Below are 17408 nucleotides of genomic sequence, written 5' to 3'. Positions count from 1 at the left end.
TTTTGCTTTTCTTCCTTAATTGCAGGGAATACAGAAATCATGCACGTTATCAACCCAAGGAAATACATTGCTATGAGCAGCAGTTAACCAGGATGAGATTTTATGGATCAACATGATCTCTCCTAACCATAATAAAAAAATATGACCTGCATCCTGATTAGCCAGCTATCACAATTCAGAATAAAAATGCTTCCATTAACATAATTATAATTAATTGATCTTTGGAAGCAGTTCTTTTTTGTGAAACATATTGCCAGGAGATAACATATTTACAGCACAAAAGATGCTGCAGAAGTATGGCTCAGTGAGTATTTGTCAAATGACACTTGGGGGTGGGGGAGATCAAAATTTGAGGAAGACTTAATATTTTCTCTTTCCCTCTCTTGTTCTAATCTGTAATGTTTATATATTCATGGCATTCTGTCTAGGCTATTAAAAAGCCATCAAGAACCCTCAGGGTATTCGAGGCAGCACTGCAGCTTCCCAAAATGCTCCTGCTTGTGTGCCCTCATTTACAGAAAGAAAGATGTACAAGCTACTAATAGAAAAAACCCCAACCCACTACAATGGCTCGAGGGTTTCCATTCATAGGAACAACAGCCCTGCACACACCTGAGCTGAGATGCAAAGTAACTGTCACCGTTCTTTTTCCACCTCACATCAACAGGAGCTGTCTGCAATTCAGACATTCTGCACACAGATTCCTCCTCACATCTCTGCAGAAACCTGGGCGGGTTTGGCTTCATCATCCTCCCTTGAGCTCCCCAGAGCCAGCATTGTGTCCTTTTCCCCACTTGCTGGACTCCAGACATGGTCAGAATACCAAGCTTACAGGCCTGACACTCCCGGGAATGGAGAGCCCAGACCAAACTGGCCGGGAAGGCACTGACCGAGAGCCAGTCCTGCCTTACCTGGTCTAATGGAAGTGGGGTCAAGCCTTACATTCTCGAGAAAGCAGATAAATACACAAAACACTCATTCTGCTCCCTCTAATTCTGCAAGAGAGCAAAGTCTGAGGTTAGAGGCAGGAGAAGGGGATTTACAAGAGCAGGGTCTGTTTGCTCTTTGGCCACTCCTTTCCATGCAGTAAAGCCCAGCTGGTGTTTTGGCAAGTCAAAGTCAGCAGGATCGTCCTTAACAGGGGCTATAAAACCTCCAGTGCCACCAAGAGCCAGGGAAGCTGCTCCTAACGACCCACTGGAATGTTTGCTCTGAGAGCAGCAGTTTCAGGAAGCACACATGGCACAACTGCTTCACCCTCCCTCCCATCTCAGCAAAGAGGCTCAGAAAACGAAGATTTTTCTCATGAGGAACAACTATTTCATATGCAGGATAAAAGTTTTCAAGAATAGATTAAAGGATTAAGGAAACACAAGTAAGGCACATTAGCTGGGAGAAGATTATTTAAGTATCAAATAGAAGGAAGAGCATATTATAAAGAACATTTGCATAGTGTCTTCACAGTAAAAACTGCTTATTTCTTGCAAAAAATAATAAATTCAGATAAAGTCTACCTGGCAGCTAAGTTCTGGCAATACCTTAACTATCCACGGAAATATTTTGGTTTATAATACTCCTCTCTGACTTTTCCTGTCAGAACTGGTCTTCAAATTGTTATCTCAAAAGAATTAGGCACTGAGTTTTAAGACAGGCACTATATCATGATACAAATTATTACTAAAGCAGATATAAATTAGGTTATCTGTTCCTTCTCACTAACATTTAAATTAATTTTCCAATTTGTGAACTGAAGCCTACAGTTTTCATTAAGTTTTAAACAATCTATTGTAGCTGGAAGAGGAGAACTGTATAGTTCCTGATCAATAACTAACCCCCCCATAAATCTCTGAAACTTTAAATTCTTATCTTCATTATTTTCTACAGATCATTCTTTGAACCATGAAAAAATTACCCTAATGGTGTCAAGAATTCATAGGTGAAATTCTGGTAGCCTCTCCTATAAAAATGTTTGCACTACTCATACAACTCCCTTTACTATTCAAGGCATTCATTTTTCTCAAATGACTGCATTTGGCTCTGCATTTTGCAAAGTATCCAAAAACTAAATGAATATCCTCACAGTCTTCCCAATGGTCCTACAGAGTCTGTAACTACTTAATCCACTAGAATGTGCTTCCACTTAGGAATATTTTTTCCTTTATTTCTAGCACGTTTGCTACCAATTTCAAAGCATGAAAGTTTGGCTGCAGTTTCTAAAAGAATCTGATGTAGATATTTGAGCATCATTTAAAAGCCATCTTCCTGGGAGCAGAAAGTAGTGTGATCTAGAGGCTGGAGAAGAGAAAGCTATTTTTTTTAAGTCTGTTTTTCTTTATACTTTGCACATAGGAGAAAGCTGTTCATTAAATTCAGATGGAGAACTTCAATAAACGGTCAACAAAATTAATTCTGCCCGTTCTGGGCAAAAATTTATGAACCCAAAATAAAAAAACAAATGCTAAAACTGGGGGAAAGGGAAGACAGAAAAACACACAGCCACATTCAGCAGACCACAGGAAAGAAAACTACACATTGCACAACACTCTTACTGTTGCCCTTCTTACTCAATTCCCAGCAGGTTTTATCCCCTCAGCTCTTGCTACAGCAATTTCTGCAAGTGGATCTAGATTATAACAAGGCAGACAGGGAGTTTCCCTGAGAGCCACAAGGAAGCCAAGGGAACTGCCCCTGTGGATCACTTTTACCACCCTCCTGAGAACAAACAGACACTAATGGAGAGCAGCATCAGAAGGTTGTGTTCAAATACGTCTTGATGCACTCTTCTAAAAATAAAAAAAGCAAGCATGTATAGATGTATCATTTATTTTTCTTCTTCTCAATAAGTGTGGGGTTTATATCTATCACCTCCATGAGCAAAAAAGGGCACTGCTTTGTCTTTGCTCATGTATTTTCTGTAAAACTGTACCATCAGATTTAGACATACAAGCATGTCCAGAATACACAATTTAGCAACAGTTCAAAGGGTTCCAAAAGCTCTTAGAGATTTAACCTGTAGGGATTCATCAAAAAGAATAGCTCAGGCTACAGAGCTCCTTAGATACAACTGAGGCACTCCATGCCTTTTGGGTCTGTGTGCTTGGGATTGTGTTAAGCAAGTTACAAAGAGGTTACGACAAAGAGCAGCTGCAGAACCGCAGGTTCTTATTACGGCTCTTCAAACTAATTCCATTCCTTTCTCCTCCCCCTCACAGCCCTCCCTTCAAAGGCCAAAAGGCCACTTGGTAAGGCACAGTAGCTGGTAAAAAAGCACCAACAAAGCAAATGGCATTTTCAAAAAAAAAAAATTGTATCTAGGAAGCCCATTTTAAACATTTGATAAAATTAGGTTTGTTGGGGTTTTTTTAAATGGGAGGAAGAAAGAGGATGTCAGTACAAGATCCTCATCTCAGTGAGTGCACAAACCCCATAGAATTTCTCAGTCTTCCTCATATGACAGTCCAAATCTTAATACAGATTTAGTTTCAAATGAAAATTTTTCTGAGAAAAAAAAGTTTTATACTACAAGTCCCAAAAAGAAATTAAACATTTATACATTTATAATTACAGCAAAAGATTTTCTCCAAGCAATATGCAGTATTTCCTGCACGGGCAGCATTTCAAATAGAACATGCAGCAATTTTACATCTCCTGGATTTAGGTCATGCCTGTAGTGCTAATCAACAGATTTATCTTCAAGTTAAAGGATATTATTAAATATTCTGTCAAACCCAAGCACACAGAAGCCACACTAGTCACTAAAATACTTTTTCTTTCTTTTTGCAATATTAAACAAAAATCAAAACTATTACTATCTTACATGTGTTAATTCTGAAGTAAAAGTAAATTCATTAGTTTAATCAAGGAAAGACTGATAAAAGTGAATGTGTGTTCAATTCAAAGAAGGAAGAAAAATAAAAACTCTGCCTGTAATTTAAACCCTTACTTGGCTTCTTTTTGAAGAGGATATGAATGAGACTAATAATCTTGTACCTCCCTGAGGCAAAGAAAAACTAGAAAATTCTCTGCCTTGCTGTTTGTTAGCATGATTAAATCCTTCACTGCATGTAACATTTCTATGCTGATATTTAATCCAAGTAATAAAATGCAGCTGTACACAGCCACCAGGAAGAACATCAAACCTCATTAGTCCACTGCAAAACACACTACTTTTATTAAGCCCATGTATTTGCAGGCGTGGTTTGTGCAGCAAACAGGACATGGTGTGGCTTTCTGTGCTGCAGGAAAAAGTGAAACTTTTAAAACAAGTTTTTGAGTACTTTGTAACAGGGTAATCTAACACTAAAGTGGCATCTGTTCCCACAAACCCTGCCCACCTTAGTGATGAGAAGCTGTTACAAAGAGACACGTGGGAGGGAAGAATTTCAAAAGTAGCTGAAGGCAATGAAGGTGCAGGTCAGCCAGATCAGCAGAGATCCACCCCCCTGGAAAAGGAAGTGTCCCTGGGTCTGTTTGCTCACTGCACTTGTGTTCTAATGGCAGACTGTTCACTGTCACACTTCTGCCTCCTGCTCTCCTTGCACATTCACTCAGCAAATGCAGTCTGTTAAAGCAGATTTTAACTAATGTATTTTAAAAATCCAAGCTCAGCACTTGGATATGACCATCATGTTAACTGTGACTACTTAAGGTCAATGCCAGAGTTGTATTTGAGACATTTCCTGCTTTAGTGGCTGGCTGTGGCTACCTTATGGTTATCTGGTTTGCCTCTGCTCTCAAAAATGATTTAATAACAAAAATTATTTAGTAACAAGCACGTCCCTCCCAGTCCTGTTTCCCATAAAACATATGCAGGCCTCCACTACTGAAAAGAGTTCTTGTATTCCCTCATCAATGAAAAAATGGTGGGAATACCCAGGCATCTTAGACTTCTTTAGTGAGCTTCACCTGAAGACAATCACCCTGTCCCAGTGGAGGACATCTTACCTACCTGGTACATGAGCAAAGACAGAGCAATCGTAGACTCCTAATGACACAATCCCACTTTTGGCAGAGGGAAGACTGGAGTTCTCCCTGCTCTCTCTGTAGCAGTAGGGAGTTTAAAATCATGCCAAGTTTCAGCCAACAGTTGCCCATGTCCAAGGTGGCACTGAATGGCATCACTCCACAAAATATCACAGTCAGAGACTGCAACCCACTAATTGAACTCCCACTGGCGCTACACCAATGCTACAGGAACAGAAACAGAAGTGCCATCATCCCCCATCTGCAGGGGATTTACCCTTGATCAGTTCAGTGTCACTGGACAACACAGATAGCTGGGCCTTGCTACAGCATCCTGTAGGTCCCCTGATTACACACCATTAAACAAAAACACAAATGGAGCTACTTCTCCAAAATTAATGGTCCACTTAGTGACTGATGCATTAGAAAAAGAGGGGAAAAAAACCCCAAACACTCAAGAACCTTACAGTGAGTTTCACATAAGTATTATTTCTTTTAGTTTGTTTTAATGCACAGGAAATAAATAAATACTGAAATATCATTATAAGTGACTCATTAGCCTTTGCTCTAAAAAGAAAACTTTCCTACCACATACTTAAAGTAAAATCTACAAATATTTTTGTCACTGCTTCTGGCATAGAAAAAGAGTGTGGGGGGAGGGAGTAGGAAGTGGGGAGGAAATAAAAACCAAAACTGATACTTTGCAGTTTGTACCTCACTTTTTCACAGCCAACTATAGACCTAATTTTGTCTCTCCTGCTCTCCAAGACCAACCCTGACATCCTTCAATCATCTCGCAGGAATATGCTGTAACCAGGGGGAGAGGAAGCTAAAAGCTTTAGTTTGTGCAGTCAGATATAAAATAATTGGAACTGTAACTGTTCTGAGGCTCCCAAGACAAGCAGGGGCTGTGGAGCAGCCTGAACACAAGCAGGGCTGCAGCTCAGCACCACTCCAAGAACCAAGAGCTGCAGCAACAAGTGTCACCTCCAACAGCAACTTTAGGGGAGGGCAGGCAGTTTGGAGTTTGGGTTATGCCATCATAGTGTTTTGGACAACTCAGGTACAGCAGCCTCACAAAATAAAACTTCTCATATAATGCTGTACAAAGTACTATGAAAAAAAAAAGAAAACAGAGAAGGGAAAAGCTTTTTATTGAATGCAACAGAATATTCTGGTGAGACACTTATTTCCCTATGCCTCTAAAACTTCTGGCAATTCTGTCTCCTGCTCAAAGGAGCTCTGAGTGAGCCTTTCAGCATCTACCACAGAATTAGGCAGGTTTTCAAAGAACTTTTCAAGGGTAAAACAGAAAGCCTGCATTCAGGAATCCTCTCCTATGGCAAACCAAAGTGCTTTTTTCAAACAAAGTGCCCTTTTACGTTCCAGATCTGTTAGATTAATGACTGCACTGCCCAAAAGCACTGGAGATTCCACAGCGTGTTGGTGAGCTTTCCACTCCGGAGACCATTACATTCCACAGAATAAAACAGGGAAAAAGGAAGATGGAGAAAAAAAGAAAAAAAAAGAAACACAACACACCAGGTTCCCAAATCAGCCTGGGAGTCCTACCCAGCTTTCTGCTTGCTTCAGAAATTTCAAGCAGGACAGGTCCAGGTTTACCAACAGCCTTGAAAAAATTCCAGTGCCAGTCTCCCACACAATTTTGGGAATTAAAAGACCTTAATTATAGGGGGGGTCTTTTGCAATGAGAGATTAAACAAACCTCATAATCGGAAGATTGATAGGATATCATCTGAGTGCAGCTACTTCGTTAACACAAACATCTGCAACCATCCTTTAAACACTTAAAGGACAACAGGTTGGATAGTTTAAGTAAAGAAAAGATCTTAAATTTAAACAAGTATGGAGCCAGTAATCTGGCTGACATTACTTGCATAACCCCACTTCTGGCAACAAGCCCAAATATTTTCTGTCTGTGCTACAAATCAAAGAAGTCGTTTCCTATCAGAAGCTGGATAAAGAATGTCAGAGTAGTTTTCCTTGAAACACAACCAATTTAGCTTAAAATAACCACAAATCTTGTAAATCAGGTGTTTTGTTTCTTGAATGTGAACATGAATAACATAACAAAATGAGGCTGCAGCTCAGTTATTTTTCTTATCTGTGATGAACTTACACCAGTGAGCAGCAATAGCTTCACTTTTCCTACACAGTGGAGCATATTATCCAATTATTCATATGGAAAGGGAGAATCAACATGACTCACAAGAGGCAAGGAAAGTCCTCTGAACATCTCACTTAACACTGCTGTTGGGAAAGTTCTTCTGCAGTCCATTTCTAATCCTTCATCCCATTCATTTGCCTTGTGAATTCTCTGATTCCATAGTCAATAAAACTATTTATTATCCACCACCAGGAAGCTCAGAACTGCAGCCTCTGGAAAGTCCTCCCTGCAGTCACCAAAACATCGTTCTGTGTCTACACAGCGCCCTACGCGGAGAAGGGGGTGCCCACCCAAACATCTACATGTATAACTGTTGCTTTTCATCTCTGTTTTGGTTGGGAATTTCTGCATCCTTCCTCCTTTGGAATGTACTTGAGTGCCACCCTCAACTTATCCCAGGGTGAATAGGATCCCAGAAATATGAATTGCTTACATAGTGCTGGATACTTGATCCTCACTCCAGAGAACAAGGTTACCCTGTTCTGCTGCTGCAGGAGCACCAAAGACCCACCATAAAGGCATCATTGTGCAATGTTTTACATAAAGGAGCACAGAGAGAGGCCCAAAGACTAAGATTTAACTAAAAAACCCTGTAATGGGAGAATATTATCATGCCACAGGCATGTACTCCTGTGTATGCCAATTACTCACAATAATTCATCCCTCCTTACTGGCCATCCATCAAAACACTGAGAGGCAGAGAAATTTTAAAAGATGGCTCTCCATACAAACTCATAAATAAAAGAACTGTCATGTATTTTATGTAAGTATATAATTTATAATATAAAGAGAAAATTACATAAAATGTTTATAACAAATGAAATATGTAATGAATGATCAAATATATACAATAACCATATTTCTATTATCCTTGCTGGTTTGGACACACACAGTGTCATAAAGTAAATAATTTGGAAATAATCCAACCTTAATTTTCATTGCAAACATGACAGAATAAATGTGAAGTGCAAGTGTCTAGAAAGGACACATTCAGGGAGTAGTAAGGGTGTATACAAAAAGACTGGTCCTCCAATAACATTAATGATGGCAATTTTCCTGCCACAGCTCTCCTGTCAGCTCAAAATTAACAATAGTTTCCTGCCAGTGCCAACATCTTGGTTTACAAACAGAAATTACATTGCTTTAAAAGTAGGTGTCATGTTGCTCTGACTTATTTAGAGAAGCCCCATCAACCCGACCATCAATTTAAACCCACGGGGAAAAAGCCCAACTAAAAGAAGATCTGAAGTTCCCTTTATGGAAAAATAAATTAAAAAATAAATGTAACACCTTTTTTTAAAAATCTTCAATAAATGTATGTGAAACACATGCAAAGGGTTTTAAAAATTTAGCTTTACTATACATTAATTTAAATGAAACATTAAATATTCCACAACACCTGCTTGTTAGCAAAGCCTAATAAAAAGTGACACCACTCAACTTGTACCTACCACATGCAAGCACAGTTTCTGGATGTGAGAAATACATTTTTGGTAGCTGCAACCTCCTGCAAAGAAGTGGCTTCACTTCAGTCTTTGGAGATTGAGGACTTATTTTTTTTCAGGTAAAAAGGTGACAGAACAAAATTCAAAACGTGTTTATCTGCCTCTTTGATCTAAAAATAAATTCTAAGCCCAAGGGAAGTCACAACTTATCAGTCCTAAATATCCTAAAAAGTGACCGAAAATAAAGGAAGGATTATGAAAAACAAATTAATCTAAAATCTGTTTAAATACAGACAAATTTCAAAAAGCTTTCATCTGGGTTCTGATACATTTAAATAACTGTACTTTCAGCAAAAAAAATAAAACCACAAGGTCTGAGAAAGTGCATCATTATGTCAGGAAATCCAACATAATAAAATAGGAATATTAAAACAGCAGGTAAGTTTCTACTAACATGCCTTCATGTCCTCACTGTGATGCATCAGTTCTGTGCAAAGCACTTGGGTTTATATTTATTGCTAGTCAGGCACCCTCTGTATTTACAGGAGCAGTTTAATTACAGCACTGGTGAGAAACTGGGTCATGTAAGATCTGATTAGCCCTCTGGAGATGCCCCTCCTTGCTTAGGGCAGAGGAAGCCCAAGATTACCACATTCCTGAACAACTTAAGCTACAGTTCCATGCCCACTCCAAGCAAGGGGAAAGCAGCATCTACCACAGCCTCACCCACAGATCACTGACCCCCAGCCCTGCAAGTTCTCCTACCACGAGGTCCAGGAGCCAAAGAACTCAGCACACATTTATTTTTCATGCTCCAACCTCCCACTACAAAAAAAGTTACTACACTACTATTCCTGGTCCAAGTGCTCACATGCCACTACAGTCACATACAGTGGGAAATCCCTCTGACAGCTTCAAGAAAAAAAATAGTGGAACCACTAAATAAATACTGATGTTATCAAGGAAACAATTTTTAGGGGGTCACTAATACACAGTAGTTTACTATTTAAGAATCTTGTGGGCTTCCCCCTATTTCACACAGCTGAGTTCCAGGGGGGTTACTAGTATTTGACTCTTCAAAATTTCTTTAAACACATCCCAAGTTTTCAAAGCAACCTTTTTCCAATCTGCATTATGGCTCTTTATCCCCTATGTCCTACAAATCTTTATCATTCAGAGCTTCAATTTTTCCTAAGGAATTACTATTTCAAATTTCAGTAAAGATAACCCAGGAGACCTCATAACTTCTTCCCTATTTCTTCCCCATTCCTTAAGTCTCAGTATTTATATAGATTAGAAGATAATTGTGCTGTGAAATCAGAACAACTGTGAAAACACTTCACGAACTGTAGCTTCAAACTTGCATTTTATGAATGGGCTTTCAGGGTTCATGGTCCAAAAATAAAAACTTCAAATGTAACATAATAATCTGACATCCTTTAGCTATTCATTATTATACTTCATTGTAAAAGCATTTTAGTTTACTTCTAAGCTTTCCTCCCCCGTTATTCAGTTTTCTGTGTGAATCAGAACTTAGACTTTTTCCTTTCTTTCAATCTCAGCTCACAGCAAAGAACTGATGATATAAAGCCTCTTAAACCAAATCAATCAGCTTTAAAATTATTTTCAGCACCTTACCCACAATACACAAAATGCACAGTCACCTACACTTTGGGTAGACCACAAAAAAAAAAAGTCTAATTCCCAGTATTTATTTTATTAACAGTTTGACTTGGTCCTTAATTCACTGCAAATTCATTCTGGTTGACCCAGGAGGGGAGATTAGGGGCGAGGGGGGGAAATTGAGCCAGACTTAACCAAACAGACTTTCCTTCGCACACAAAGCTTTAGAGAAGCCCAGAACACACTTTTCTCAGTTGCAAATATAAGAATAATAATGCATGCAATGGTCTGGGTAGGAAGGAACCTTAAAGATCATCTCGTTCCAACCCCCTGCCGTGGGCAGGGACACCTCCCACCAGGCCAGGCTGCTCCAAGCCCCGTCCAACCTGGCCTTCATCTATTGCATCTTTATCTATTATGGCTGATCTTAATATTTGTTTTGATTCCCAAGTTTATTGCTCATGAACAGGAAAACTGACAGCCAAAACTATTTATTTACATACAATACAAGAACACAAAATGACAGGAAAAAATTTTTTCTTTTTTTTTTTTAGAAATCCCCAAAGCTTCAGGTTCCTCTGTGAACACAAACTAGAAAGCCAGCTGTAATGAGAGGTCAAGAAAAATAACCAACCATCAAACAGAGGCAGCCTTTAATCACACCATTGTGGTCTTGATTTGAACTGCTGAAGCAAAAAGTTCCCCCTGTGATTACCAGGCCACACTGACCATTTCCAAACTGTAAGATTTCATTGCACAGCATCTCTTCAAACACACAAAATGTGCTCCTACCCTCAGTCACTCACGAGATGATACTGAGGCACAAAGAACAGCAGGTGAACTTCGCAACTGTGAACAGTGTTGAGTTTTTAGGGTGTGGGAAACAAAACTAGAAGCAGAAAGATAAAGTCAGGAAAGAAATATTCTGTATTATAAATTGGCACTATACATTCAAGGGGGTAAAAGAAAATCAAAGATGTTACCAGCTTGCTGCAATAGAGTGTACTAACATGTGGATCAATTGTTTGCAAACAGAGTTCACTGCAGCAGCTCAAAAGAGTTCACTGAATTGACCTTTCTTCCAAGGAGAAAAGCACAGGAAAACTCCCAAACATAAAGAGCACAGTAAAAATTTATCATGACAGTACACATTTTTTAGCTGCTAAATGTCAATCTCTGGAGAAAACGTGGAAGATGAAACCAACTCTCTCTGAGGTGGGACATTCTAGGCAGGTTCTATCCAGCCAGGATCTCCTCGACAAGTTATCTTTAAATACAAAACAAATCAAAATCAATCTCACTTAGCTACACTTTAGACTTGTCCCCATCCTTCAAGCACATGACCTCACTGTGCTATGGGGCACAAAATGGAAAAGCATAATTTCAAACACGGATCTGTCTTACCCTTATTTATGAAAACAGACATTTATAAAGGCATTCCACAGAAATAAAAGCCTGAACAGGGGCTGCCTCAGTTCCATCTGATTCTTTGTATTGCCCAGCAAAAAAAACCTACCATGAATGGTGAATTTTGCAATTCTGTCAATGCTCTTCCCTGATAATAGGGAAGATCCAGTACAACAGCATCCAAAGCATTTACCTACACACCTGGCAACTATTAGAAGTTATATAACAATAGTAAGTTTGTTCACTTTGAAAAAAAAATTACCTGATCATTTGCTTAAAAATAAGCATCTGTGTGCTTCTTAAATAGCAAGATAATACAGATTTAATTCTACAAATTATTTCAATGAAATATAAGCTTTATGTAACAAACTGCTAAAACAACAAATATGATAAGGTAAAAATTTCTTTAGCTGATTAATAAAGTTGGCAAACAAAAAAAAAATAGATATGAACTACCTGTGAATAAATTTAGGGCAGATATTACAAAAGGGATTTAATCATTTTAAGACTAAGAGTGTAGAACAGCCCTTCACAAAGAGCAATGTAAATATATATTGCATCAAGTGTGTCTCAAGCAAGTAACAAGTAGGATTTGATAATGTAGCCTGCATTCTGAAGTTTTATTAACCTTCTTAAGACTGACATTCCCTAATTTTAGGTAGATGTTTGGTTTGAATCACACTAGGTGATGCACATGTTAGGAATACTGGAGACTCCCATCGTTTTTAACACATCCAGCTATTACAGGTGCCCACAGATTTTGTGAATAAGCTCACATGTACAGAGGGATGCAAATAAATACATCTTCATAGGATGATACATATCTTAGTGATGAGATATTTGGGAGAGAGGAGACTAAAAATAAGGACTGTGCTTATAGTTCAAGTTACTCTCAAGTAAACCATAAACTAAGAAATCCAACATGAGTTGAACATAAAACATTTCATCTTCTTTAAACCATATTTTCAAACAAGTGGCACTTTCCATCGTGCCCTTGAAGGCCATCACTTAGCAGGGACTGAAGCATCCAGTCCCCCACCACAACGTGGTGTCCTGCACTGCAGAACATTATAAGTGACCACCACAAAAAGTCCTGCCAAAGTGCTGTCTTGCATTTGAATGAGGGTCTTCATTCTTCCCAACAAACAGCTGAACCCTCCAGCCTGGAATCAGCCCAAAATGTGACCAAGCCAATGGTGTTTTGCTCAAGCCACGGCAGTTTGTGCTGTCCCCAAAGCAACCCCATCCCAGCAGCACCTTGGCCAGTCACACCACACAGAGCTGTGATTCACTTATTGGTAATGTCTGAGGCTGCACACAAGGCAATGACAGCACATGAGAAGCTCTGTACAACAAATGAGGATTAATAGAGCAGTGTTGGACAAATCAGGACATTCCGGTACTTGAATAACTGCCAGGAAAATTGTCACCTACACAACACAGCAAATGCTTTAAACCTCAGAAAGCAAACAAGTGTCAACAGCAACATAAAAGAGATAAATCTATATATAAATACTAAAATAGTTCTACCTACACCAGCAAGAACTCTAGAGTTCAGCAGTTCTTTCAGCCCTTTGTTTGGTATAATTTTTCCTCTGCTGCATTTAGCGAGCATTTCCTTCACCATTCCTTTTTTTTCTTCCAGATGTCACCAACAATCATTTTTCATTTAGTTTGACAAGAAATTTAACCAACCCTTTTCTTTACTCACTTCCTCCCAGAAACTCGAATGGTCTTATTTTACTAACACAGGATATAATTATCCTGTGAACGAGATGCTCATTCTTCAGCACATTCAGTACAGTTGTGTTGGAACTGAGCTACACTATAAACACAGTTCCTGGGATAGGAAGTTTTATCCTCATTTCTACACAAGGTAAGGCCAGGGAACGTGGCTGCCAACAATTACATCAAGTCTCACATCCACAAAACTTACAAGGGACTTTTAAACACTCAGAACGGTTCACTAAAAAGAGATCACCTTACCCATCAGATACAACCTAAAACAAAACTTATAGTGTCTTCCATCTGTTTGGTTTTTTTTTTTTTCACCAAAACAGATATATTAGGTTTTCTATGGCTCAGATCTTTCCAATACATGCCAAAATTCCTTTGGGATCAGACCTCTGTACTGGAATTTGAGAAACATATTTATTTTTTTTCTACAAAATGAAGTCCTTTCATTTTATGTTGGATCTTTACCAGTTATTTTAATTCACTAGGCAGTCACAAATTTTGGAGTTCTCAGCAAACCCAAGACATTTCCCCCTCAGAGTTACATGTTTTATTTATACTGAAAAAAACAAACATCAGCTTGTTACAGAACCAAACTTCTTGAAAATGAGACCAGACTACCAACACAGGAGTCTCACAGAGCACACAGTGATCAAAAATTTGCATATTAAGAATTGCATCTGCCAAGTCTCAGTTTCATTTGGTTAGTTTGAAGGACTGAAGAGACAAAACTCAATACGAATATTTTTGAGGAATAACCACTTCCCAAAACCTACTACAGAAGTCACAGTTCTTCTAAACTACAAAATAAGGGTTTCTTTTTTTTTCTGAAAGAAAAAAAAAAAATCTACTCACTCATGACTGGAAACTTCTTTGTATATAATCCAAGAGAGGTCTTGAAGCAAGGTATCTTGTTGGAGAAGGTTTCTCAGAGGTATACATGTCCTGATGGTAGGAAGAAAATAAAAAGACAAATCATTTTTTCAACTTTAAATCACTAGGATATATGTTTACATATACACTGTCTTTCCTACTATCTTTTCATCCTCCTCCTTAAAAAAAAAAAAAAGGAACACAAAGATGTGTTTGTTATGACTGAAGAGCTTAACTCCTTATGGATAAAAACGTGTACCTTCTAACAATCACATTACAAACTTGTGAGCATGTGCTACAAAAAGGTGCTATAAAATATATTGTTTGTTATCTTTTGGGAGCAGTTAAGAAGTTAAAAGTGCAAGACCACAACATGGATACAATAACTGAAAATTCCAAAGCAGTGTTTTCTCCTTCAGCAACCTCAGCCAGCAAGATGAGGCATAAAAACACTCTTTAAAACACAAGAACTGCAATTAAATTTACTAAATAAGCACAGGTTGGCATTAGCATCAAACACTTCCTCCTCGGAAACAAAACCTGGAAAAGTTACCATTTCTAGCAACTGCAAACCAGCAGATCAGTCAATTCCTGATGGCAAGGAAAAAAAGCAGGTACCCAGACAGGGCAGATGTGGATTCAGTGACAACACGCCCGGCCCTCCCCGAAGCCAAATACAGAGGCTGCATCTCCAAAACGACAGCACAGCAAGTACATCTTGAAAAATTTATTATATAATCTCCATCCTGCTGCTAAAAGCAAGTTTATACAAGTCTGACAGAACAGCTAAACAAAAGTAACTTCACCTCACAGCTGAAATGAAAAAAAAAAAAAACCATATCTACTAAGCTATAAAGAATTCTTCTCTAATACCTGCACAAATAGAGAGTATCTGTAAATTAGGGAATATTGTGTGATTTATTCCCTCTTTTTAGAACTTGCTGAACCTGACCACCTGTGCTAATTCAGCCAGATATCTTGTGCTGACTCAGACTGCAAGTCTCAACTCTCCTGATCTCTTCATGCTTTACAAAAAGCAACATAAAATGCAAAAAGACAAAATATGTAATCTAATTTTCCTAAATTATGTCTTCACATAATATTTAGATTTACAGCATGTGGCAAAATAGTAGAGGAACTACCCCAGGACTGAATTCACATCACAAGAAGGTTCCTCTATCAATTGCTAAAACCAGTTTTCTAAAAAACATAAAAATAAAATTAAAAAACAAAACCACCCCCACACCATAAAAAAAAAAAAAACCAACTGCCAAAAGGTAGCCTTTGGTAATGATGCAAACTGAAAATTACAACCAATTCCTTTTGCACTGAAAAAGTAACAGAGGGAAGAGGCTCAACAGGGGAAGAAAATGGCTGGAGAAATCCATATGCAACCATTCTAAACAAGCAGAGAGGAACACAAAGCCATGAGAAGTTGCAATCACTGAAGAACAGTCTGAACTGCAAGCCCTGGCAGTGCTGTATGAATGGCTGCTAAATTCAATATTTAAGCACACACAGCCCAATAAAAAATGAAGTGTCTGTTAAAACATAATGTTAGAACTGCAGCCTTGTCAGCTTCCTCTTGATTACTGGTGTCAAAATTATCAAACAAAACTTCCATGATGTTTAATTATTTACTGCACTAACAACAGCTTTTATGTTAAGAACATCAAATATGTCAAGCAGACAGCCCTCAACTCAGGTCCAAAGCACTTCTGACCAGAGCCCCACAGTGTCTTTGGGCCCAAATTCTGCTTGACTCTTAGGCAGAACCAGATGAAAAACCAGACTCTCCTACTCAACTTTCCAAAGGTACAGTCTCACCTCAGTTTTGCAAATATGAACTAACAATATTCTGCTCTGAGACATCGTCTTACACGACACTTTATTGTGTGTATGCACAGGAAAAGGCTGTTCATTAGGAAAAAACAAAACAGCAGCTCTGAAAACCACTTAAGGCTAATAATAGCATAATTATGCAGCACATCTCTTATAAAAACCTAGTCACGTAACAGTGAGGAAATGAGATGAGAATGTAGCAGTGATGTGCTGCCTATAAACGTGTCATGGCCATGAAAAGTGAGTGTTCCAGCGCTCCACAGCAACCTGAACTCCGGCTTCCAGCTATAAAGTGTTACTCCCACAGTGCCTTCAGTGTCTAAATATTTTGTTTAGCTACTGCCAGTACCTGTTTACCAGCCAGTGCAGACTTCTGGTTAATTCAGGGAGTGTTATTTCAAAGAAAAAACCCTGCGTGCTTTATACCATTTCCCTCGTGAACAACTCGATCATTTCGCTGACAGGTATTTTCTTGGACTACTGGAAAGTGCTTAAGTCACTAAAAAAAAAAAAAAAAATGAAATTTTCATCTTTTATCTATAATTTTGAGTATAGCAATAGCAAGCAGCACTGGAAAGTCAGGAAAAGTCAACACTGCCAAATATCAGAATGTCCCTGCTTTATATTGCACTGCAAAATCAACACTCTTCCTAAGGAGTGTGGGAGAAACTAAACTGTTTTCGCTTCGCTCTCTCAGCCAACAACCTGGTTTATTCCAGTGCATGGAGGGTTTTCTCCTGCACAGAAACACAACCAACCACTACAGAGCAGAGAAAGACAGACCATGACTTGTTGAGTGTCTTGCTGAAAGACAAATCTTGGGAAAACTTTTAATCCAAAGTAGTGCCTGACACCCTCTGTGCTTTCCCTTGCAATCAACAAGGCTATAAAAGAAAAAAATAAGAAACCACCCACACATAACTTTGATCCTTGTCCTTTCCTGAAGAGCAAAGCCTTGTGTTTCCTCTACTGACACACATCTACCAGCCCTCGGGGGGATTCACCTGAAGTAGCTGTGAAACTATCGGCATTTTAACCGAGATTTGAAAGGAACACCAGAACTGAGGGAAGCTCTTTGCGACTTCAAATTCACCCACACTAATAAGACATTCAATGACCTGTTTCCACACCCAGTGCCAGGTCTCCTTTTTTACCCAATACTCTGTTTCAGGACAATTAGCATGAGCCAGATTGCAAGCAAATTACAGCATATTCTATGCACTATGACTCGATCCAGAGAAAAGATTTCCCTTTAAATTGGCAATTAAAGATTCAGGTCTAGCCAGTGTGTATGTTATTGTAGTATTTGTTTAACTTAGATGCTAAGGAGTTAA

The 17408-nt window shown here is 38.7% G+C and overlaps 1 protein-coding gene across 4 annotated transcripts in view; it reads right to left on the bottom strand.

Moving 5' to 3' along the window:
* USP6NL (USP6 N-terminal like) overlaps positions 1 to 17408 on the bottom strand; it is a 116437-nt gene that overhangs the window by 96891 nt on the left and 2138 nt on the right. For 3 of the 4 annotated variants that reach the window (XM_039386235.1, XM_039386241.1, XM_039386242.1), the window contains exon 2: positions 14215 to 14304. In XM_039386235.1, coding sequence (XP_039242169.1) covers positions 14215 to 14218 — 4 coding nt within the window. In that variant the 5' untranslated portion in view covers positions 14219 to 14304. Of the gene's footprint in view, positions 1 to 14214; positions 14305 to 16423; positions 16542 to 17408 lie in introns of those variants that run through there. The other variant, XM_039386239.1, reaches the window with a different exon arrangement.

Source organism: Pipra filicauda, unplaced genomic scaffold (assembly GCF_003945595.2).
Source record: "Pipra filicauda isolate LSUMZ 115617 unplaced genomic scaffold, ASM394559v2 scaffold119_size3216105_pilon, whole genome shotgun sequence".
Classification (NCBI taxonomy): domain Eukaryota; kingdom Metazoa; phylum Chordata; class Aves; order Passeriformes; family Pipridae; genus Pipra; species Pipra filicauda.
The sequence above is the reverse complement of the archived record's forward strand: the minus strand, read 5'-3'. Positions and strand labels throughout refer to the sequence as shown.